The 26194-nt window shown below is 43.9% G+C and overlaps 1 protein-coding gene across 1 annotated transcript in view; it reads left to right on the forward strand.

The window, feature by feature from the left end:
- SF3A3 (splicing factor 3a subunit 3) overlaps nucleotides 1–26194 on the forward strand; it is a 731641-nt gene that overhangs the window by 214749 nt on the left and 490698 nt on the right. The window contains exon 6 of the mRNA XM_044083506.1: nucleotides 12227–12318. Coding sequence (XP_043939441.1) covers nucleotides 12227–12318 — 92 coding nt within the window. The remainder of the gene's footprint in view (nucleotides 1–12226; nucleotides 12319–26194) is intronic.

The following is a 26194-nucleotide window of genomic DNA, read 5'->3' on the forward strand; positions in this document are numbered from 1 at the left end:
TGCCTTTTGTCACTCATCAGCAGAAGAAGCTTTAAGTGTTAAACCTTGATGACGTCACTGTTGGGAACAGTACAAGTGTGTCATAGTCTGGTTTATCCTTTTCAACTCACAGGACTTGGATCACAGGTCTGTGAAAGCCTGGCAGAGTGAGCAGAGCTTTCTTAAGCTCTAATTCATGCATGCCCTTTAATCATAATTTAGTGCATTGGTTGCCTTTTCGCCATGTCTTCTTTTCTGGTTATTGAATTTGCAGGAAATGAAATGGTCATTGGTTATTTTAGACTTTGTCTTCTGTTTTAATTAATCTTTTATGTTCTAATCACATTTTAGGTCAGATGAAACCATTTGATCTAATGATGTAATTTTCATTCGTTCCTCAATGAATGGATTCAGATCTGATCCTTGGGCCTGACTTCGGCCACCTTCTAAAGATTGTAGGATCTGAATTTCAAGCTCTTCCTTTCCCAAAATGTCACTGACCACTACAACACCACATGTCTATTTTGCCCCTCTTCAAGGTGGTCAGGATTGTGATTTCTTAAGCTCCTAAGGGGTTTTTGTGAGTGAAAATCTCTTTCTGTCTTTTCATTTTTGATGGCCTATTCTTCTTTTTTAGTATCTGATGACCCCCTTACATTATTTTTCCTCTCTACCAAATTCTCGGTAAACTTTTCTGTAATACCATTGTTGTTAGTTTGCTCCTACTTTTTTTTACCTTTATACCTGCAGGTATATTTCTAAAAATACCATCATTGGCAGTTTTTCTTCTAACACTATCTTCATTTCCTCTCTAATTAAAAAAACTGAAAAAAAAAACTTATTTCTTTTTCTTTTGTAGACTGTGGTGTTTTTTCTGGTATGGCTGATAAGCCTGCTGGTTTTAAGAAATGCACTCCCTGTTGACATTAGATCCAGAGTTCTGATGCCCACAGGGAGTGTGTTTATTGTCTATGCCCAGCACATCTGGATACCTCTTGTTCTGTTTGTGCGGCCTTCAGTGCAAGAGCAGTTTAGTGATAGGAGGAACAGGTTAATTCTGAAAGGCCTCCTTCCCACTTCTGCTTTTTCTTCAGGCACTTCTTCAGGGGCTCAAACACCATGTCTAAAATCGAAGGAGTCCAGGAGCACCGTAAGCAGTCTTCTGCCCGGACTCCACAACATACATCTACTGTAGAACCTCCCAAAAAGGTTCCTAAGATTTCGGATCCGAAACCTTTGTGTCTGACACATCCTACTGATGTTCATCGTGCATACAGCTGCAGTCATAACAGATGGGTTCTCCTGCCGTCAGGCGGGTCCTTGGTCGGCCGAATTCCAAAGACTAGGTCCGGCGTCGGTTGTCGTCGCTTCTTCCCTGACATCAGTGCGACAGGAGTATAAAGGAACCAGCCGACGCCATTTTCTTCAGTCTTTCTTGTCGTGCGGTGCCCGAAGCAGAAGCAGTTCGCAAGTGCCGGTCGGCCAGCTCCTGAGATTACGAAAATTTGGAAACCGAAGTCTTCTTAAAAGCTAAGTACCCCGTTGGGGAAACTTTTCTTGCCTCAGACCAATGTCAGACAAAGTTAATAATTGTATTTCTAGTGGGAAGCAAATACCGCATAAGGATTTCCATTCCCTCTGTATTCCTTGTTTAGGCCCAGACCACGACGTCTCGGTCTGTCGCTTTTGTGCTACATTCAACAAACGCACTATTAAGCGTCGGGAGGAGTTCGCCCAGCATTTTTTTGGGAAAGCATTTAACTATACTAAGTCGTTGGATACTCAGACTCCGGTTTTGTCTAAAAAATGCAAAGACAAGGACCGACACTCGAGGTCCACGGCCTCTACCGACACCACGCCAAAGCCGACTACACGTGGTCCGGTTCTCAGCGAGGCACCTACGCAGCCCCTGATTACCGACGACACATCTTTGGCGGTGTCTTCTGTACCCGAGGTCGCAGGCTTCTCGGCCCACACCCCGACTACAGATACCGAAGCCACTCTTGGCGTTGAAACACAGAATGTGGACAGGTCCACCTCCACTCAAGGCGTCTTCAGACCTTCCTCTTCTTTCTCCATCAAGGCTTTCACCAAGTCTAAAGCAACCATGCACTCTAAGAGACCAGCTACACAGGGCCCATTTCCAGGCCCCATGCCTAAGAAACAGATGCTTAAAATGGCTGAGGATTTAATTACTCTAATCAGAGGTTCTCAGCCCCCTCCGGACAAAAGGCCCAGAGTGGAGGAAGATTCCCCCTCCTCTGATCAGGGCTCCATTATTTCAGAACACTCTGATGATCAGGAACAGTCTTACTCCCCTTTTGAAGACTCGGAGTCTATTCCTTCTGTATCCCCCCTGAGGATTACTCACTTGGGGAAACCTTGCATACCTTAAGGGAACACTTCCACTGGGAAGGCCAGGATTATTCAGATTCCAAGAAAAGGCTCAGGGAATTTCTTTTGTTACACCAGCACAGGCCTCTGGCTATACCTCCTGTCTTGGACATCCTAGATGATGTTTACTCGGAGGCCTGCCTTAACCCGGACTCTCTACCTCCAGCTCCAGTTAAGCCTGACAGGTACTACAGGGTTCCTGACTCACACCAATTTCTATACAAAAGCCATGCTGCTGACCTAGAAACCATCTCACAGGGGCCCAAGGGAGTTAAGGCCTCCATTGCCAAAAATCCACTGCCTTCCGAGAGATTCCAGATCCTTAGAAAGGTGGGGAAAAAAGGTATATACCTCGGCTACCTTATCCATGAGGGCCTTAAACTGTCAGTTTCATATGCTAAAATACCAACAGTTTTTGTTATCACAATTGAAAAGCAAAATGTCACAACCTGAACAACCAGAATTGAAGGAGTTGCAGGATTTGATGCATAGTGCAGAACAAGTGGGTAAACATACCTTACAATGTGGTTTTGATGCTGTAGAGGCCTCATCTAGAGCTGCTGTTACAGGCTCAGTCATACGTAGGCATGCCTGGCTCAAGGAACAAGCCTTGCCTGATCATGTCAAAGCTAAATTACTAGACGCCCCTCTTCAAAAGGATGTACTATTTGGGGCTAATGCTGAGGAAGTATTACGGAAAATGGAGGAAAAGGCTAAATCAATGCAAACTGTGAAAGAATTTCTGCAGGTTCAACCCCACGTTTAGTAGAAATTGGCCTTCCAAAAACTGGTCCTTTCCTGCCACAGACAGACCCCAAAGAGGCAGATACAGGCGCCCGAGGGGCAGAGGACAATCACAAGAATCGTATAGAGGCAGACAATGGCAAGCTCCTACACAAAGAGGTGGTGAGGACAACTCACAATCTTTCAGAAAGCAAACCCAATGACTTTCCCCTTTGCATGCCAACCAGGTCTCAAATGGCAGCCCCCTTAGGAGGAAAGCTGGCACTATTTTCAAAAAATTGGCATGTTGTCACCAAGGACAAATGGATCCTGGACATTATAAACAGAGGCTACAAATTCCATTTTCATACCCTTCCAAAAATGAGAGGCATGCCAAACCTGCCACACAATCAAAGGGCAGAGGCACAAAGGCAAATTTCAGATCTCATAAACATGAAAGCTATTCAAGAGGTACCTACACACGAACAAGGTCAAAGTTTTTATTCCAGGCTATTTCTGGTGCCAAGGAAGGGAAAAGATTGGAGACCTATTTTGGATCTATCCATCCTAAACACATTTCTACTCCTACCAAAATTCAAGATGCTCACTCTACAGCAACTTCTTCCCATGCTGGGCAAGGAGTCTTGGCTGGTAACATTGGACCTCAAGGAGGCATACCTGCATGTCCCAATCAGACAAAATTGCAGAAGATACCTCAGATTTCTTGCAGGTTCAACCCATTATCAATTCTCTGCATTGCCCTTTGGTTTATCTACTGCGCCCAGAGTATTCATGAAATGCCTGGCATCAGTAATTGCCTACTGCAGACTTCAAGGGATACAAATATACCCTTATTTGGACGACTGCCTGATCCAAGCGGACAGCAAGCACATTCTTCTGAAACATCTGGCTTATGTAATAATGTTATTAAACTCTCTGGGATACACAGTCAACAAAGAGAAATCAAGGCTAATACCCTCTCGGAAGATAATGTTCCTGGGTGCCAATTTGGATACAAACACCCAGATGGCCTACCTCACGCCAGAGAAGCAGGGGCAACTAATTCAATACTTCAGAACACTGGCAGATTGCACCAGGCTGACTGCAAGGAAAATCCTGCAGGCTCTGGGATTCATGGCATCTTGCATCTTACTAATCCCATGTGCAAAGCTGCATATGAGAAAACTACAATGGTACCTGAAAAACATATGGTCTCAACACAGCCACAGTTTGGAAACAATAATACCACTAATTCCATGTCTGCAAAAGGAATTTCTGTGGTGGGCTCAAGCATGTCAAACAAACACAGGTCTTCCATTCAGCAAGCCTCAAGCAAATCAAGTCATCACAACAGATGCCTCGGACTACACCTGGGGGGCGCACATGACAGACCGGTGCATTCAGGGCAAATGGTCCCAAAAAGAAAAGCACCTTCACATCAATCAAAAAGAAATGCTAGCAGTAATAAATGCTATTATAGCTTTCAAGGACCTTCTACAACCAGGTCAACTATTGATAAGAACGGACAACACCACAGTTATGTGGTACATAAACAAACAGGGAGGAACACATTCTTATCCCCTATGCAGACTGGCCATGTCACTTTGGAACATGGCCATGGACTTACAGATGGAACTACAAGCACAGCACTTGCCAGGCAAGGAAAACACGCTGGCAGACAACCTAAGCAGGAATATGACAGATCCACACGAATGGAAATTGCATCCAAAAGTTTTTACAGAAATAATACAAAAATGAGGAAGGCCAAACATAGATCTCTTTGCCTCCCACAAGAAACATCAATTGTCAAAATTCTGCTCAAAGATCTTCCATCCAAAGGCCTGGAGAGTGGACGCTCTTTCCTTCAGTTGGACATCAATGACAGTTTATGCCTTCCCTCCTCTTCCTCTGCTGCCCAAAGTTCTATTAAAGACCAAAGCAGACAGACCAGAGATGATCCTCATTGCTCCGCACTGGCCAAGGCAACACTGGTACCCACTCCTGAGGAGCCTGACGCATTCCCCACCATGGACCCTGCCTCTAATGCCTCTTCTTCTGACTCAGCACAGTTTCAAAACACTTCACAGCCAGCTAAAAACACTCAATCTAGCCGCATGGAAGATTCCTTAGCATCACAACAGGCCCTACTCTCCAAGGAGGTGCAGGATGTCATTTTGGAGGCCAGAAGGCCATCAACTAGAAAAGCTTACTCCGCAAAATGGAAACGTTTTTGTGTCTGGAATGAGAAAAAGGGCCAGGATCCTGGAAAACTGAATTTACCTCAAATACTACAATATTTGGCTGAACTGCTAAGCAGTGGACTTTCTTTCTCCTCCATCAAAATCCATGCATCGGCCATTTCTGCAGAATACAACACTGATCCACCTTTATTCTCTCACCCTCTCATAAGGCAGTTCCTCAGAGGGGCTAAGAATTTAAGGCCTCCAAGAAAACAACCAATACCTGCTTGGGATCTTAATTTCATGCTGGAAAAACTGACCTTGCCTCCCTTTGAGCCAGCTGCCTCATCAGATTTGCAATATTTGTCCTGGAAAACAGCTTTCCTTCTGGCTATCACCTCAGCTCGTAGAGTTTCAGAACTACAGGCTCTCATGGCCCTCCAACCTTTTATCATCTTCATCAGGACAGAGTTTCCTTACGAACCAACCCGTCCTTTATCCCTAAAGTGGTATCCAGGGTAGCTTTAAATCAGGCCATACATTTGCCTACTTTTTATCCTAATCCTCAAAACAAAGGGGAGAGATTACTACATTCCTTGGACATCCACAGACTACTGCTTTATTATTTGGACAGAACAAAGCCTTTCAGAAAATCAGAACAGCTCTTTGTGGCCTATGCGGTAGGAGCTCAAGGGAAGCCAATTTCCAAACAGACAATCTCAAAATGGATAGCCCACTGCATACACTTTTGCTATTCCTTTCATGGCAAAACTGTTCCTACAGGCATTAGGACTCATTCCACCAGGGCCACAGCCACCTCTGCAGCATTCCTCAGAGGAGTTCCTACCAAGGATATTTTGGAAGCAGCCACTTGGAGTTCTGAGCATACCTTCTCCAAGCACTACAGCCTACCATTATACTCAAAATCTAGAGCAGGCTTTGCCACTGCAGTCTTGCAGGGCATTTTGGCTGCTCCTAATTCCACCTAGTGCCTACCACCCCTTTCTTAGCTTTGGTATTCTACCCATCTGTTATGACTGCAGCTGTATGCACGATGAACATAGTACAGTTTTGTACCTACCATAAATGTAGATGTTCGAGTGCTAATACAGCTGCAGTCCAGGTTTCCCTCCCTCCTTCCCCTCTTGGGACAGGCCTATAGGCCAACACATCCTCATACAACCTGATTGGGGTATTCATTATTATGTATTTGCTTACAACTACTGTATTTTGATTATATTGCACTGCATGATTACACAAATTTATGTATTGCCTTCCTTCTGGGGGCACCTGACATCTGAGGCAAGAAAAACTGAAGAAAATGGCATCGGCTGGTTCCTTTATACCCCTGTCGCACTGACGTCAGGGAAGAAGCGACGACAACCGACACCGGACCTAGACTTTGGAATTCGGCCGACCGAGGACCCGCCTGACGGCAGGAGAACCCATCTGTTATGACTGCAGCTGTATTAGCACTCGAACATCTACATTTATGGTAGGTACAAAACTGTACTTTTCGGCTCTGAACTCCCAGGTTCTCTCCGGAGCTGATGTCTCCAAGACTGAGATCCCCTTTTTTGCAGGAAACGCCTAAGAAACCCTCAAAGGCCACCTTCCTCATCCTCTTCCATTAGGTCTTCAGCAGTCTTTCCAAAGAGGAGGAGGATGGATAGGATGATGAGGAAATTCATCAGAACACAGATCCAGATGGAGGTTTTGCCAGCTCAGTCTTCCAACAGATCCATGATCCGCCAACCCTCCTTTCAACTCGTAATTACTCCTACTCCGATCTGACTGCCCATTTTGGAGTCCTTGGATCCAAGAGCCCCAGGAGTCAAACCGTTTGAGCCGAAGGCTATTTCAACCTCGACTCGGCTACTTCCCTGACCTGATCAGTTCCAACACTGTTAGAACATGATGGCTTTTAGAGCTAAAGCATTAGTGTCTGATCCAAGGGGATGACTTTGACTCTGAAGTTTTCGGAGCAATTGCTTCCTCTCGGAGTCCCAGCGCTTGATAGCTTGACTCCAACTCTTCTCTCTGAGTGGGGGTTGGGGGGCTCTGGGATTGTCTGCTTTGGCCGCCTCAGCTCTCGTGGGATTGTCCTCAGCCTCTTCTGGCTCCTCTGTCTTTGAGGTGGTGGAAAGAGTCTTCTCTTAACCTGGAGTATTGTTGACTTGCCCTTCTTCAGATCTGTGCTCTACTCCTTCTCTGGATCCTGTGCCTGAGCCTTCCTATCCTACATCTCAGTTTCAGCCAGCCCAGAAGAGCTTCAAAGCATTTCCATCGAGGGAGCTCCCAGCCTCTTCCGATACCTCCCTGGAACATCCCATTGAGGAGGTTTCTCAGAAGAGGACGTGCAAGAGGAGGCACTTAGATTCCCCACAGGAGTCCTTCATAGAAGATATCAACTTTGAGGGGGAAGGGTCCACCTAGATCTCCACCTGAAGATGTCTCATTTGGAGACATCTTGGAGATCCTTCTCCAAAAAGGTGGGTGGTGTTCCCATACCCCTTCCCAGGAAGCCTTTGGGTCTGGTCCACCTACATCTTGGGTTACCCCCTGTGGATGAACTTGCAGATCTTTTATCCCACATGGCATAGAAGGAACTGGACTCTGTGGAACCTATTCCAAAATACCCTGACAAAATATTAAGTGCCCCAGCTTGATAGACAGTACTGGACAAAAGTGATTTCTGTAGGTGCAGTGGTTGTTGTGGCAGCCACCAAAAAGGATCTTGCTGAACTCCATTGTCCATCCCCCTAACAGAGAGCCTAGGGCTTTGGACAGGTTTGTGACGCAGGTGTATGCGTCTGTGTGACATTTGCCCTGCAATCGCTGAACTACCTGACACATTTCACAGATTACAGGGGGACTTGATAAAGGAACTCTCTATTTCTGCCCCAGGGTCTATTTCTGCAGAGGAACAGAAGCCTTTTTGTCGTGAGTGGTCACCCTATAATCAGTTAACAAACACATCCATAGAGTTAATTACACATGCCGTGGAAATTACCTCAAGGGCAGTGTGTTCAGGCATAGCCATTAGGAGACATATCTGGATGTGGTTGTGCGATTTCACAGAACCTTTCTAGGTGTCATTCATCAGTGCTCCCTTTGGTGGATCATCCTTGTTTGGGCCAACAGTGAAAGAAGCTCTTCTGCAGTGAACAGGATGGAAAGATCTTGTCTGCTGTTGGAATTTGCTTTCCTACCCCGCAGAGACCCTTTTCCAGGAAACCAACATGGTGGCAAGAAAATGTAGTTTAAGAAATCTTGACGTCTTTTCCATGACTCACACAGAGATTTTTCTCTGAGACAGAGTGGGAAATAACTACAGTGGCAGACATTGCACATGCAGTAGAGAGGGTCTGGAGAACCAAGGCTCTCAAGATTCTTTCTCAGGCAGATCCTTCCAGCATTCCTGAAAGGTTGTTTGACTGTCCATCTGTGGAGAATGTCAGGGAGCACTTATCCTTGCACCAAGACGCCTGGTTAGCCATCACAAATGACCTTTGGGTTCAATCCTTTTTTACAAATTCCAGTAAAATCAAGGAAAATTCTCCCTGATGTTTCACCCAGTCAGAGGGAGCTAGCAGCTCAAGAAATTGCAAAGTTGCTAGACAAAAATCACCCAGGAGGTCCCACCAGACCAAACAGTATCTGGAATTTACTCAAGGTTCTTTTTAGTGCCCAAAAAGACAGGGGACCTGAGATTTATTTTGGATCTAAGCTATTTGAAGCACTTCCGGATGGTCATGGTTCAGTCCATTCTGCTCCTCCTTCAGAAGGATGACTGGATTTACTCGGTTATCTTCAAGATGCGTAGTATTACATCAAAATGAACAGGCATTCTTGAAGGTATCTACACTTCCGGCTGAGGGCCAGTCATTATAAGTTCAGAGCCCTGCCCTTTGGTGTCACCAAAGCTCGCAGAGTGTTCACCAAATGCATGACAGTTGTAGCAGCTCATGTGAGACTGCTTGGATTCAGAGTGTTTCCCTATTTAGATGACTGGCTCCTTACCACACCAACCAGGCATCTGCTAGTAAAAGCCAGAGATGATGTGCTTCAACTGTCACTCTCGCTAGGAATCACCATCAGCATGCACAAATCTCATCTTCAACCAGTTCAGGTTATACACTTCTAGGGGCTCATTTAGACACAGTCAATTGCCTAGCCCTTCTGCCTTAGAACAGAATTCTTGCATTGAAAACACATGTCAAACAGATATTTTCCATTTCAACTCCCCCAGCAAGACTCACTAGGGTCAACGGCTGCTATTATAACTCTGATTCCCACTGCCCACTTAAACACGAGAATCCTCCAATGGACTCTAGCAGTGCAATGGTCCTTTTATTGTTATCCCTTGAGTCGCCCAATAAAATTGTCTCAAGTGAGCAGAAATTTAATTCTTTGGTGGGTTCGTCCATTTACCCCACCCCCCCATGCCAGTTTGACCATGGATGCCTCCCAGTTAGTTGGGGGGGGGGTTACTCGGGGCAGACTATTCAAGGTATGTAACCCTACAAGAGATCGATTTGCATATCAATGTCCTAGAGATGAGAGCGATGCTTCTAGTGTTGCAGGCGTTTTAGAGCTCCCTCTCTGTAGGGACTATTGCAGTACAGACTGTCAACTTGTCAGTATTCTGATACATCAGCAAATAGCGGGGAACCAAATCCTACCCCCTTTGTACAGAAGCACTCAGTGTGTGGCAGTGGGTGATCTCATCCAGCCGCTTTCTTGTAGCAATGCACATACAAGGTAAATCCAATGTTCTAATGGACAAATTCAGCAGGACCATTCTCATGCCTCACAAGTGGTCTCTCAACCAATCAATGGCTAACATGTTCTTCCACAGATGGGGGTCAACCTTGTTATGACCTTTTTACATCTCCCCTCAACAACAGATGCAGCAGTTTTTTTTTTTTTTTACTTATCCCACCTCAGGGACAGTCATCAAGAGATGCTGTAGTTCATGTGTGAATGACCTGAGACGTACCTCCCTGAACTACATGAAAAGAGACATGGAGGAGCTTTCTGATCTTGTAGTCCAGGCAGGTATGACTCTAGCCCTGAGTAGCGTCCTGCCATTACCCAGAATGATACCACAGTACAAGGACAAAATGATTGACTTCAACAATTGGCTAAGCTTCTGGTGTCATTCTAAGGGGATCCAGTATCTGTCTGCCTGGGATGACATGATCGACAAACCAGTAGTTTCTAAGTGGTGTATGTTTTTATTTAGAGAGAAGATCCATTGGTAGTAATGCATATGGCAATTTTGAGATAAGAACATTTATAGCAATGGCACATCCTGCTTCAGTGATGAGAAGACTTGCTGATTAAGATTGTTTTTTCTGGATTTTATCAGAAGAAAATTCTATATGCTGTATAAAAGGAAGGTTTTGGTAAATTCTAATCAAGCTGCTCTAGTGGCATAGGGGGAAAAACTTTTAAGTCCCAGTCAGCTCAGCTTCGATTTGAAGATGAGGCAACTAAAAGAGTAGCAGGGAGGGATGGTGTGACCGTCCATGGTGGGAGAATATTTGTTGATTGAGCACAAGTCCCCAGGGTGCCCTTAGGATCCATGACCAGCCTTAGCAGTACTGGAGTAATTCCAAGGGTTGTAGAAAATAAAGTGGTAGACCTGGCATGGACATGTAACACTGAGGAGTTAGGCCAGTTAAATGATGTCCTGGGGGAGAGGATTACTCAGGACAGACTATTCAAGGCATGTAACCCTACAAGAGATCGATTTGCATATCAATGTCCTAGAGATGAGAGCGATGCTTCTAGTGTTGCAGGCGTTTTAGAGCTTTCTCTCTGTAGGGACTATTGCAGTACAGACTGTCAACTTGTCAGTATTCTGATACATCAGCACACAGTGTGTAATATAGGGTATGTTTAAACCAGAGGGGTATGTAATTGAGAAGGGGATGACTTAGTATTATTTTTGTACAAATAACATTATTCTTTGGCTTCTGTGGACTAACTGTTAGCTTATTGTTGACAATACATTTGCAGACGGCTGCAAAACTGTTTTGGCTTTTGTGGGAAGCAGTCAACATGGTATCATCTACATAGAGGGTGCAGAAGGTCTGTGTTTTGACCCCAGGGGAGACTGTTGATGTATAGCAAGAACAGTAAAGGACTCTGCACATATCTCTGAGGTACCCTGTTGTGTGAGTACACAATCCTCAGCAAGACTGTTGACACTAAGAGCAGAGAGAGTTTTTTCAGAAGGTAGTTCTGGTAGTGTCCCAATATATCTTCTGAAAAATCACACACCGCAATCTTCTGTAGTAGTAGAGAGTGGTAAACATTCTCTAAGATGTTCCTGAGATCAAGGAATAGTCTTCATGTAAGCATGCAGTTATCCATATTTTTAAAAATAAAATTAGTAAGATTGTAAACTGCTGATAGTGCTGTATTTAGATCCATGTTCATATTGCCTTTCTGTTATGTCATACTTAAAGTATGTGCCCTTTTTTGGTTATATATGACTTTTTCCAGGACTTTGGCTGTTGAGCAAACATTTGAGATTAGCCTGTAATCTCTCACTAGTGTGGGTGAAGATTCTTTGGGTAGTGGAATGGTAATAATTTAGCTGAAGCTGGGAGGAGGATTATAGTGGAAAAAGGGTAAGGTGTACATGTGTTTGCTGTGTGGCAAGGTGTAACTTCCTGTCTACATAAATCTTGGGTGAAGTTTTATGTATAGGTGAAGGTTACAGCTGAAGTCCACTTTTCTATTGTTTCATTACTAATGTACTGTTATGACTTTTGGAGGAACTGTTTGCTTTGTGTTGTTACTTTAGTAAGAAATTGTCTCAGCCTGTCATATGCGAGCATCTTGCATGTGTTATCCAGCTATTTGTCTGTTTCCTTATGCTGTACATTGATAGTTATAGAAGGTATTAAATTTATTTTTTATGTTACTTTTTGTAGATTTAGTAGAATTTACAGATGAAGAGGGTTATGGACGTTACTTGGATCTTCATGACTGTTACTTAAAATATATAAATTTGAAAGGGACAGAGGTAAGTAATTCTGTATCTTACCACTTTACATTCGTATTTTCAAAATGTGATATGCTTTGTAACTGCAGGCAACTGTATGTTTACTTACTACATTTAATGTTGGTCTACTTTGCATTTTGAAGATAACTACTCTGTTATTGCTGGGTGTGCTATACTAATGGCAGAAGGACTGTAAACTGAAAGGCATAATAATGTGGCAAGTCTGTTGCTTTGGGGATTGTGCAAACATTATAATATTGAAATAGCTGAAAAACACCGGAAACATGAGCCACAAAGCATCATAGAAAATGAAGTTTATATCACATGGGTCATCTTACCAACAGTTCAAAAAATAGATGTGAGAAAAACGATAGTCCATGGAAAGAAGACAAAGGTAGCATTGGTCATTGAAATTGCTTCACCCAGTGACTACAGTTTCTAATGTAAAGAGAGAGAGAGAGACGGTCATAAAATACCAGGATTTGCAGGCAGAAGTGAGGGGAATGTAGAAGGATACCCAGACAGCTGCAATAGTAGTAGGGGTAACAGGTCTTATAAAAATTCATTGCAACCATGCTTAGATTTGTTACCGATGCATTTAAATCCGTACATATTGCAGAAGGAGTCATTCATTACTGGGCACATTACGGGTGCTGCAAAAAGCACTTCTGGTTAACGTCAAAGATTGAAACAATACTAATTTCATGAACTTTAATCATGCTTTGAACTAGGAATGGGGTCCATTTCTGTCATGGTATTAGAATGGGGTCCATTCCTGTCATGGTATTATAGTCATAAAATACCAGAATTTGCAGGCAGAAGTGAGGGGAGTGTAGAAGGAGGATACCCAGACAGCTGCAATAGTAGGGGTAACAGGTCTTATAAAAAATCATTTGCAACCATGCTTAGATATGTTACTTCTTCTTTCGGCTGCTCCCGTTAGGGGTCGCCACAGCAGATCAACTGTTTCCATTCCTTCCTGTCCTCTGCATCTTGCTCTGTCACACCAACCACTTGCATGTCCTCTCTCACCACATCCATAAACCTTATCTTAGGCCTTCCTCTTTTTCTGTTACCTGGCAGCTTCATCCTTAGCATCCTTTTCCCAGTATAACCAGCATCCCTCCTCAGCACATGTCCAAACCAACATAATCTTGCCTCTCTGGCTTTGTCTCCAAACCTTCCAACCTGGGCTGACCCTCTAATATACTTATTCCTAATCCTGTCCATCCTCGTCACACCCATTGTAAATCTTAACATCTTCAACTCTGCCACGTCAAGCTCTGACTCCTGCCTTTTTGTCAATGCCATTGTCTCCAACCCATATAACATAGCTTGTCTCACTACCCTCTTGTAGACCTTCCCTTTCACTCTTACTGGTACTAGTCTGTCACAAATCACTCCTAACACTTCTCCACCCACTCCATCCTGCCTGTACTCACTTCTTCACCTCTATTCCACACTCACCATTACTCTGAACTGTTGATCCCAAGTACTTAAACTCATCCACCTTTGCCACCTCTACTCCCTGCATCCTTACCATTCCTCTATCCTCCCTCTCAGTCACGCACATATATTCTGTCTTAGTCCTGCTGACCTTCATTCTTCTTCTCTCTGGAGCATATCTCCACCTCTTCAGGGTCAACTTCACCTGTTCCCTACTCTCACTACAGATCACAATGTCATCTGCAAACATCATAGTCCACGGGGACTTCTGTCTGATCTCGTCTGCCAACCTGTCCATCACCATTGCAAATAAGAAAGGGCTCAGAGCTGATCCTTGATGTAATCCCACCTCCACCTTAAACACATCCGTCACTTCCACCGCAGACCTCACCGCTGTCAAACTACCCTCGTACATATCCTGTACCACTCTTACATACTTCTCTGACACTCCCGACTTCCTCATACAATACCACAACTCCTCTCAGGGCACCCTGTCATATGCTTTCTCTAAATCCACAAAGACACAATGCAACTCCTTCTGACCTTCTCTGTACGTCTCAATCAACACTCTCAGAGCAAACATTGCATCTGTAGTGCTCTTTCCTGGCATGAAACCATACTGCTGATCACCAATCATCACCTCCCTTCTTAACATAGCTTCCACGACTCTTTCCCATAACTTCATGCTGTGACTAATCAGTTTAATCCCTCTGTAGTTACTACAGCTCTGCAATTCACCCTTATTCTTAAAAATTGGTACCAAAACACCTTTTCTCCATTCCTCAGGCATCCTGTCACTTTCCAAGATTTCATTAAACAATCTAGTTAAAACCTCCACTGCCATTTCACCTAAACACCTCCATGCTTCCACAGCTATGTCATCTGGACCAACAGCCTTTCCTTTCTTCATCCTCTTCATAGCTATCCTTACTTCCTCCTTGCTAATCCACTGCACTTCAGGATTCACTATCCGCACATCATCCAACCTTCTCTCCCTCTCATTCTCTTCATTCATCAACCCCACAAAGTACTCTCTCCATCTGCTCAACACACTCTTCTCACTTGTGAGTACGTTTCCCTCATTATCCTTTATCACCCTTACCTGCTGCACATGATGCATTTAAATCCGTACATATTGCAGAAGGAGTCATTCATTACTGGGCACAATACGGGTGCTGCAAAGAGCACTTCTGGTTAACATCAAAGATTGAAACAATACTAATTTCATGAACTTTAATCATACTTTGACATAGGAATGGGGTCTATTTCTGTCATGGTATTATAATGGGGTCCATTCCTGTCATGGTATTAGAAACCCAAAAGATTTGGAGAAATTAAAAAGAGTTCCTAAAGCTTAAGCTTATGTTTGTGTAATCTCTCTCTCTCTCTTTTTCTGTCTCTCTCCAGGGCCCCAGTGAGACTCCCCACTGGAACAGCTGTAGAGTTGAGTCCTCAGCTGAGTGTCCAGGCCAGGTACTCCCAACATCCTCACTGTGAAACCAGTGCTTCCTGTTCCTGCTTCAAGCAGCTGACACACTCTCTTGGAGATTTGATTTGTGCGCGCACACATACAACTGGGAAAGGCTGTCACAGATTTACTAGATATGACCCCTTCTGCCCAGACTGTAAGGTAGTCACACTGCCACCAGACACTTCAAAGCCAGCTACTGTAAGCCTCTTACAAGGGTACTCAATTATACTGAGTGAAATTAATATTAATACAAATGATAGTGTTTGACCAATGCAGTAAGGCTTTCAGGAGTGACCACAGTGTCACCAAAATAGATACAAGTACTCTCAAAGGTTAAAATAGTCTCTAAAGGACCAGTCACAATGAAAAGTTTAAATGCATTTAATAATAAATAGTAAAAGAACATGAAAGTATGGAATATCTATTTACAATAAACACTAAGAGTTTCAATCTTGGGAAATATTAAAATAACACGGTTGAATAGATTCACACAGTTGCAGAAAAACAGTACTTAACTAATCTCACTATATTTTCCTGAGTGATCTAGAGAATTACTATTTCCTGGTCACTTAGAGTGTGGCAAGATGAAGTAGGTGAGTGGTCCTCCTTTGTCGGGTTACGAAAACAGACTCCCCTGAGACTTCAGTCTGATTTAGTATTAAAACATCATTACAAAGCTGGCTTACAGAGTGACATCACCCACAACTTCTGGTTCCTATACTACCCCCTTGGCTAGAATCTGAATCAGGATCTCGCAGTTGTGTTACCATACACAAAGAACTTTGCTAAGATGTGTGTTATAGCATCTGGAAGCCATAAAACCATTTCAGCACTTTTACCCTTCCAGGGTGGCAATTAGTTCACTGCTATGGACAATACAAGGATTCCTAGTCCTTGATTTCCCAGACGTTTTGTCTGTGGCTGCAGTCAGAACTGTAAGATACAGCCTTTGTGGCCTACCAGGTAATTTAATTTCAAACTATTTTTCAAAGTTAGCTGGACTGAGATTAACCTCCTCTCCTACAGTATCCCAACATATACATTCCTTCAGCTGCAACACAGTCAGGGCCCATTGCTGGAACATTTTTGACACAAGCAGCTTTACAAACACATTTTTCAACACAAGCATCTGTACAAATCAGTTTGATATACAAATGATTTATAATTCTGTACAACATTCAGGCTAGCTGTGCTGGTGTATGTTACATATCCACTGCCCTGCTTCTCCTGACATAGCTGGCAGTACTTACATCACCATAGTACCATATCCTTATGATCTGCCTTGTGTTTTTACTTCACCAAGGCACGACTCCACTGGTATTTTCCACACGAACAAGCTTTATTGAAACGCACTTTCTTCAGAATAAAACCATAAACGCTGTTATCACTACAAATGCGTTTTCGTCCTCTAATGACTTCCTCAGATGAAACAGAAATGCATACCTTTTACAATTCTTCCCCTAAAATACCCTCCACTTAATTAATACTGCTATCCTATTGGTGTATATTCTTAATGTGGTCACATGTACTTAATAGATGTTTAGCCCTATAAAACTTTTTTAAAATTCCTGTAAAACAGTCCCCTGAGTCCATTACCACTGATATGGACTTGGATGAAGGAGAGGGTTCTCCCAGATCACCTTCCGAGGACGTCTTGTTCGGAGACATTATGGAGATCCTCTGCCAAAGAGGAGGTTGGTCAGCCCCCAAACCCTCTGCGGATGAGTCCGTATTCCTGGAGGCCTTTGGTGTGGGCCCATCTACTTCCTGGGTCTCCCCTCCAGCAGACCCTTTGGTGGAACTCATCACCACTAAGGCATGGAAGGTTCCTGACACCGTAGAGCCTATACCCAAAAGGCCAGACAAAATTCTTTCCCCGCCGTCAGACAGGCAGGCAGGCAGGCAGGCATGGTCCAAAGGAGCCCCGATAGACGCTTTGGTGGTTGCAGTTGCTACAAAGAAGGAACTGGCACAGGAGAGTTCCTTGGTTCATCCGCCAGACAAAGAGTCCTGGTCGATGGATCATTTCGGGAAGCACATGTACTCGTCAGTGACATTTTCTATTTGTGCGCTGAATTACTTTGTACATGTTATCTGACTGCAGCGAGACCTTATATCGGAACTGAGCCACCCCCAGATTCTCTGTCGCAACAGGACAAGCAGTCTTTCACTGCGAAGATGACTGCCCTAAAATCAGTGACTAATACCTCTATGCGTCTCCTCTCTCATGCTACGAAGGGAGCCGCTAGAGCTGCTGGTACAGACGTTGCCTTGAGTTGTCCCACCTGGATCAGGCTGTGTCAGTTTGCGGACCCCTTTAAGGCGTCTTTCATCAACGCCCCCTTTTGTTTGGATCATCCCTCTTTGGGAAAACTGTACGTGACACACTAACCCAGAGTGAGAAGGACAGAAAGACTTTGTCAGCCGTCGGAAACTCTAACCCCCAGAGGTCCTATTCCAGGAACCAAAAAGGGCAAAAGAAGATGTGGTTGTGGAAATCACAGTCCTTTCGTGACACTCAGGAATATTCGTCCCCCAGAGGCAGAGGGGGACAAGACTGATGCCGTCCCAGAAACTTCGGGTCTAGGGAACCTTTTTCCGACAGACCCACACATCAACCCTGAGGGGTTGCCTGACTGCTCTACTCTGGAGGCAGTCGGGGGAAGATCCTTACATCCAGCGGCATGAGAGTCCATTACTACTGACCGCTGGGTGTTAAACATCATATCCAGAGGATATTCTATCCCCTTCATTTCATGTCCCATTACTCCAGCACGCCTTCCAGATGTTCCACCCGCTCGCAGGGAGGCTGCAGCTTTAGAGGCTTTGAAGCTGCTGCAAAAACGAGCCATCGAGCCGGTCCCCCCAGATCAATCTGGATCAGGCATCTACTCCAGGTTCTTTTTAGTGCAAAGAAGACAGGGGACCTCAGGCCCATTCTGGACCTGTCTATTCTCAGCCTGTTGGTAGAGAAACAAAAATTCCGGATGGTCACTCTACAGTCCATTCTACCATTTCTGAGAGAATGCGACTGGATGTGCTCGTTAGACCTCCAGGAAGCTTACTATCGCATCAAGATCCACAGGAGTTCCAGGAGGTTTCTACGCTTCCGGCTAGGGGCCAGTCACTTTCAATTCAGAGCCCTACCCTTTGGTCTCACCACAGCCCCCAGGGTGTTCACCAAGGTTATAGCGGTCGTAGCGGCTCACCTGAGACTTCAGGGCATTCAGGTATTCCCCTACCTAGACGACTGGCTCTTCACTGCATCCACCAAACGTCTTTTGTGTCAGGCCCTACACTACTACTTCGGTCTGGCTCACAAGTTAGGCATCACGATCAATATCAACAAGTCCCACCTGGCTCCGGTTCAGATCATAGACTTCATCAGGGCACGGTTGGATTCGATTCAGTCAAAGATTTTTCTAACCCCGGAAAGGATAGAAAATCTCAGACTCCATGTATCGGTGATCTTGGATCACTCGGCAGTCACAGCAGGCGATGTTCTCATGGCCCTGGGTTCAATGGCAGCCGCAGTCTCTGTCCTCCCTCTTGCATGTTTTCACATGAGACTCCTTCAGTGGAATCTTGCAGTTCAATGGTCCTGGCTAGACCTTCCGATGAATTTCCACATCCGAATCAATCGGACATGCAGAACGTAATTCCAGTGGTGGCTTCAATCAGCGGACATTTTCGCAGGGCGCAGCTTTCTAGCCCCTCTGGCTCAAGCCACGGTGACCACAGACGCTTCCCAGCTCGGGTGGGGGGGCACTTCCTGGGAAGAACGGTCCAAGGCACGTGGTCCCCCCCAGAGACCAAGCTATACATCAGTGTACTAGAGATGAGGGCAGTGCTTTTAGCGTTGAGAGCCTTCCACCCTGTCCTACCTCCGGGGACGGTAGCCGTTCAATCAGACAACATGTCTGTAGTCTGGTATATAAACAAACAGGGAGGGACCCGATCCTACCCCCTTTGTCGCGAGGCCATGAGGGTTTGGGAGTGGGCCATATCCACCAGCCGGTTTCTCATAGCAACGCATATCCCAGGACTCTCCAACATTCTAGCGGACAGTCTCAGCAGGGCAATCTTTCTGCCTTACGAGTGGTCTCTGAAACAGAGGCGGAGAAGATCTTCCGTGTTTGGGGGTCAATCTTGCTGTAATCTCTTCGCATCTCCTTCCAATGCGAAGTACAGCAACTTCTTTGCTCTGATCCCCTCCTCCGGGGGATGTCCCCAGGGACAACTCTATTCCATGCTTGGCCTCCTGGGCTACTGTATGCTTATCCCCCGTTACCTCTTATTCCAAAGTTTCTTCAGAGAGCTTGCCGGCTGTAGTGCAGAGTCATTCTCATAGCTCCCTTCTGGCCGCGTCAAGTGTGGTTTCCCTTCCTATGGTCTCACCTGTTGGCTCCTCCATGGACTCTAGATCCATGCCCGGATCTGATTTCTCACCCGTGGGACTTGCCCAACCTGGACAGTCTCAAGCTGACGGAGTGGCTGCTCCAGTTCCCATGATCATCAGGACTCCCGGACTTTCGTCCCCTGTTAAGAATATTCTGGTAGCTTCTATTAAAGCCTCCACTAGGAAACTCTACAATAGCAAGTGGAGACGTTTTTGCATTTGGGCATCTCAGCGCAATCTGAACCCGTTTACAGCCCCAGTTCCGGTCATACTGGATTTACTGGCCGATCATTTTCGATCAGGCGCGAGTGCTTCCACCATCAAGGTTCAGATGGCTGCCGTCTCTAATTTTCATGTGGGTGAAAATAAGGTTACTCTGGCTTCTGCAAAATTGTGTAAAGCTTTCCTGAAGGGCACTTTTTTATTGCGACCACCAGTTAAAGAAACAGTGCCCCCCTGGGATCTGACTTTAGTCCTTCAGGCTTTGACCTCTTCCCCCTTTCAAGCCAGCTGGTTCAGTTCCAATTAAGTTTTTGTCGTGGAAGACAGCCTTCTTGGTCACCATCACTTCAGCCAAGAGAGTGTCAGAGTTGCAGGCCTTATCCTCCTTGCCCCCCTATTTGGTTTTCCACAAGGATAGGGTTTTGCTGCTTACGAACCCTTCCTTTCTTCCCAAGGTGTCCTCAGCAGCCAATATTAATCAGTCTATAAATTTGCCAGTCTTCTTCCCAAATTTCCAAAATAGAGGTGAACGTAAGCTTCATTTATTGGATGTCCGTAGACAGCTTTGTTTTTACCTCCATAGGACTAAACCCTTCTGGAAGTTGGATCAATTGTTTGTCTCTTTTTCGAAACCATTTTTGGGCAAAGCATTTTCGAAAGTGTCCTTAGCAAGGTGGATCACTCTTTGTATTGCACAGGTTTATAAGGACAAAGGGGTTATCTCCTCCTGGTGTATTGAAGGCTCATTCCACTAGAGCAATGGCCACTTCTGCAGCTTTCTGGTCAAGAGTTCCGTTAGACGATATCTGTGCGGCAGCGACTTGGGCCAATTCGCACACATTCATCTCTCATTATAAATTGGATCTTATTTCTAGAGGGAGAGCATCCTTTGGCTCTGTGGTGCTCAGAAATATCCTTCCATAAGGTCCTCCCAGGAATACTAGTAGCTGGGGACTCTGTCCCATATGTGCAGAATGGATGAAGTCAACTACTTCAGATAAAGATGTTCTTACCATAACGTTCCATCTGAGTAGTAGACTTCATTCTTCTGCACCTTCCCTCCCTCCATCCCCCTCACTCTTCAGGTTTTCCTGTTTTAGGATTGTGGTTATGTTGCCATTTTGTGTCAACAAACTCGATCTGGGGCTAGATAGGAGGAAGTGATGTAATATAGGTAAGGGAGGAGCTTTGAGCTCAGAGCTGATGATGCTTGAAAAGTTTTGCTGACTCGGATCTGAATCGGATCCGTATACCCATATGTGCAGAAGAATGAAGTCTACTACTCAGATGGAATGTTATGGTAAGAACATAACTTCTTTTTTCCTTCTCTGATTTATACAACCTATGTGGTGTATTTGCTTGTAGATGATGGTAAAGTTTATATTGGTGCATGTAATTTTATATATAGATATAAATTTTGGCTACCCTTTTAGGGGGCACCTGACATCTGGGGCAAGAAAATGGCATCGGCTGCTTCCTTTATACCCCTGATGACCTGACGTCAGGGAAGGGACGACAGCAGCTGACGCAGGACCCAAGACTTTGGAATTCAGGCCGACTGAGGGCAACCTGCCAGCAGGATTACCCAAATGTAATGACTGCAACAGTGAATACACTCGAACATCTACATTTATGGTAAGTGTACACAACTGTACTTTAGTCAGCAATCCAAATGTTCACAGATGCCTTCTAGGTTATTTTAAATTAACAATTGGTACCTATGAACAACAGAAAAGTTTCACTAGTACTCTTAGTATCTTACATAAATTGATAAATAATTTGTATTCATTTTATTATTTCAGCCTTTTTGGCTGTAGAGCTTCCAAGGCAAATATATACCAAGCATTTCCTCTTAAGGTACATTTCATAAGTATTGTATAATTCAAGCATTATGAAGTGTGTACCTAATAAAATGTCTTAAGCTAGTAGGGTTAGAATAGTTTGCCTGGGCAGGCTGTGCCACGGGACTAACCATTGAAGCATTGCAGGTGTATCTGATATGTTATAGAATCCATTCAGAAGAAGCATGGTAGAAGTTTTTATTATCTGTCCCACTTTTGGAGTTGTAAGGAATTTTCCCCTTCTGGGAAGGGGAAAAGGGGGGGGGGGGGTGGCAGCACTAGAAACTAACATAAAATTAGCAGAAGTTGGTTTCCTGTTCAACTTTCGCTGTTTGTTTTCTTTTTTATAATACAAAAGCAAATCTAATTACCGCATTATAGATGCTTCATCTTGAAGTAAATGCAGTACAAATTTGTTTACATTTATCCTTATAAAAGTAGTCAAATGCAACTCTGGAATGCTTAACAGTAAAAACATAAATCATCATCATTATGACCATAAGCAATATTCTCAGAAAAAAATATGTATTGTAAGTTACTCTTCTTCTAATAATCCTGTAAATAAGTTAGCATAACTGAATGCACATTTTGCAGCAGTAACGGTCCCGTCCTATTAACTTTTCTTCTCCATGGAGGTAAAGGAAATTGCTAATAAGGCATAATTGAACTAGAGATGCAGCAAAATTACTCACCAGGTTCTCAAAGAAATTATAAACTAACTGAAAACCAGACCTAATGTTCATTAGATGCATGTATTCTAAGTTACTGATAACAAAAGAATAGTCCTCCTGATGGCATATATCCTTTGAGTTTTTGGATCAAATTATCACTGACCTTCTAAAACAGTGACTAAATGCCATTTGTTGTAAAAACATATTTCAGTAATATTGCCCACTCTTTCCAGTGGATCCCCCCACTTTTGACCCAGTTTATCTCCCTAGGGGAGGGCACATGGGATCCTTTTAAATCTTATGAAGACATTCAAACAAAGGTACCTGGAGGTTCTGAACAAGAAGCTGAGAAATATTTTACTCTGACATAAACCCCATGCAGGAGAACAGAGATGCTTGAACAGCTGGCAGTGAATTAACATCCAGCTCTTCTGTAATATTATGTAGTAGCTTAAAACACATTGGCAAATAAACCTGATTTGGATAGGACTGCTTCATTTCCACCTTTATCGATGGGTTTAAATACAGTATTCTTGCATTGTACTAGCTGCTTTGAACAAATCAGTCTTTAGTCCTATTAAACTGATGTACCTGAAGCTGGATGTGGTGCTGTGGTAGCGTTGTCGCCTCACAGTAAGACGTTGCCCTGTTCGATTCTCAGCTAGAGCGTCTTCTGTGTGGAGACATGCGTGAATGGGAGTACCTTCGTTGAAGGTTGTGCGGCAGGGCTGGCAACTCAGCACGTAAAAATCTACTACCAATCATTAGCGGACCGGAGTTCCGCTGTGGCGACCTCTAACCGGGAAAAGCCGAAAGATACAACAACAACCTGAAGCTGGATCAGCTTCTTTCTGTAGCCTTATGTAATAGGTTAAAATAGGAATGTGAGGAATTGTGCGACTGCTGTTTTGCTGATTGACGGCGAACTGTAACTGTTGCCCTTTCTCCACTGTTGTGTAACATGGTATGGGTATGTGTTGGGTCTTCCCCCACTTGAGGGGTTCAGGGGAGCTTGTCTCACAGCAAAATAAGCTTTTGCTGCTATTCGCTGAAAGTGGCTTTCTGCAAATATTTTTCACACTGTTGTCCAGGGAAAATTTGTATGATAACTTATGAATCCCCTAAAACTGAATATTATTGATCTTTTTTTCTTATTACATCATAAAATATGTTTACCTCTGTGCAAGAAAATCAAGGTGCAAAGCCTGTTTGACTTCTGAATCTTGATTTTAGGGATACTGTTATTCAGAAAGAAAAAACATTCCTGGATTAACGTGTACAGTTGTAAGAAAAAAAGGTACCTCTGTTGTAGCATGCTAATCAAAAAACATACATCCAAAAGAGCTCAAATAAGAGAGGCCCTTGGGACTGAAATAAACTTTATAGGCATTTGAAAAAAACTTTCTCCACATTAGACAAAAAAAGATCACCCCCCAATACTACCATTGTAAGAAACATTACCTGTGTTAGTTTCAGTTGGACTTCTGCTCTTGACATCACAATTAGGCTGAAATGGCAAATCCAAAAGTACAATGCAGTTTAGCATAAATTTTCCAATTATGCTTCATCCAACTTTGTGTAATGGTATTGTTAGTGGAGTAATCATTTTCTTTATGGATACACATCTGTGAAGCTTCCAGTATTTTTACCACTTGTATTGCAATTGCTGTAAACTTGACATAAATGTTAGGGTTCAAACTAGAACACCCACACAAAAAGAAGCTTGTATTTTATTATCTTTAATTTAAACTGGTTGAAGAATTCTCCTCTTAAATAAAGAAAAACTGTGAAGCACACAGTTTCACCAAAACTTCCTTAGCCATCCTGATAGCCTAAAAGGATAAAACCCTGACTTTGACCTAGGTGAACTGAATTTAAGTTAGCTGGCAGGGAAGATGGGTGTTGCCTATCTTGGGAAGGGGAGAGACGTGGTTTACCAAACAACTTTGCCTACCATTCTAGTGAGGTGAGAAAGTCTCAGCCCACCAAAAGCAATAACCACTGTGGTGAGGGCATGCCCTGTGGCTGCCCAAACCAGTGGCATCTACACCAGCACCTCTCGCTCAGGGGAACTTGTGTGCATAGACCGGTGGAGCATTAGCCAGCCCCTGTGGTGATGGAGGTGTGTATGTCACCACCGGGAGGGGCAATGTTAGGACTGTAACAGGAAAAGTTTTAGGATTACTAATTTGCCAGCAACAGCACACGTGACTACCCCCCGTCTGTCACAGTGGCAGCCTATTCATACAAGCGGTCTCTGTATCAGATATGTACGTTGATCTCACCTTGCCAAGGAATGATTGGAGCTGTGCACAGTTGGGGAGGTGTGATGGTCAAAGGCAGAGGGGAAAGAAAGGCCCAAAAGAAAAACAAAAAATCACTAGGACTCCTAATATTGTACATAAACCTATTAAGTTCACACCGTAGGAGTCCTTATGTCAGTTACAATGCAACTTTCTTCAACAATTAAAAGTAACTAGTGACCCAGGAATGTTTGCTTTCCAGGTTACTAAATGTAAAAAAAACTACAATAACAATCCCATAGCCCTCTTCCCAACCAGTCAAGAAAGCCTTAAAATTGTCTAGCCAGTAAGGCATCTGATTATTTATTTTTTGTGAAAAGTATCCAAGAAGAAATATAAATATGTATCTATTATGTTGAATATGTTCAACTCATTATTCATATGTTTTGTTGTAGAGTTTACAAGGTATATACTAACCAAACCTCCTCCTCTTAAAGATGTAGTGCATCAGTATAGCATAATTTAACACTAGAATTTGTGTACATAACCAGATATTTTAAACCACTAGGATTAGTGTGTGCCTGTACAATCTGGTGTGCCACAGAATTGAAACATTACAGATGTTCTTAATATGTCCTTGAATCCTTATCCTTACTTGTCAGGTAGTCTGGACGACATAATATTTGAAATAAGGGCACCTAAACCCATAGACTGGTACAGCTTGAATTATTACAGTCACATGGAAAAGATCTTTGTTTAATTTTATGTAGTAATAGACTGTATACTAGGGCAAAAAGAGCACCATTTACGTAAAATATGGGCATAGTGATCATTTGTCTGGTTGCAGAACATAACTGAGTGGGCTGAGTGGTCCCATCAAAGAGTGTGAATTCTGATAAGAAATCTTAGAGTTGTGTAGTAGGTTACACACTACCCCATTACTTAAGACAGTGCACCAGTGTTGTATAGCAGTCCTTGCCACCCTTCAATAAATAGGGCATATGCCACTCCTGTGGCATGCAGGGATAAAGCCCTGACCACAGCCCACTCAAGATGAGTTTAACAGCTCATATGACTTGCATTTGGGAAGAATGGGTGTGTGCACCCATCCCAGGGGAGTGGTTCAGTGGGTGTCCCGCATATCATCCCTGGCAAAAGGCTAGGGATTGGGCAAGGATGGGCCTAGTTTTAGAGGATTATGGTGAGATCCTGGCTGAGCTTTCATCAGGTGGAGTGAAATGCTGTATATTCTCATTGCACGTCAGCCACTGTGACATAACTGCTTAACTGGAGGGAGGGTGAAGAAACTTTAGTTAGCCTTAAAGTAAATAACCCCCTGCCTCACCCGGCAGAAGATAGACTGCATCCCCCCAGATGCTATTAGTTTCAACATTATCCCTGGCAGAAAAAAATGGTGATAATGTAAGGCACTGGGGGTGGCCCTCAGTATGAAGCATACTAAATGGCATAAATGGCAAAGAGATAGATACATACATAAATAAACAGGGCATAGCGGGTGTTAAAGTTTGTCTTCTCCCTGTTGATAAAATGATACTGAAATTTTTTTCTTTCTGGATATCCATCATCCAGAGCTTTTCTGAAAG

This window comes from Protopterus annectens, chromosome 1.part1 (assembly GCF_019279795.1).
Source record: "Protopterus annectens isolate FY-2018-M chromosome 1.part1, PAN1.0, whole genome shotgun sequence".
Taxonomy (NCBI): domain Eukaryota; kingdom Metazoa; phylum Chordata; order Ceratodontiformes; family Protopteridae; genus Protopterus; species Protopterus annectens.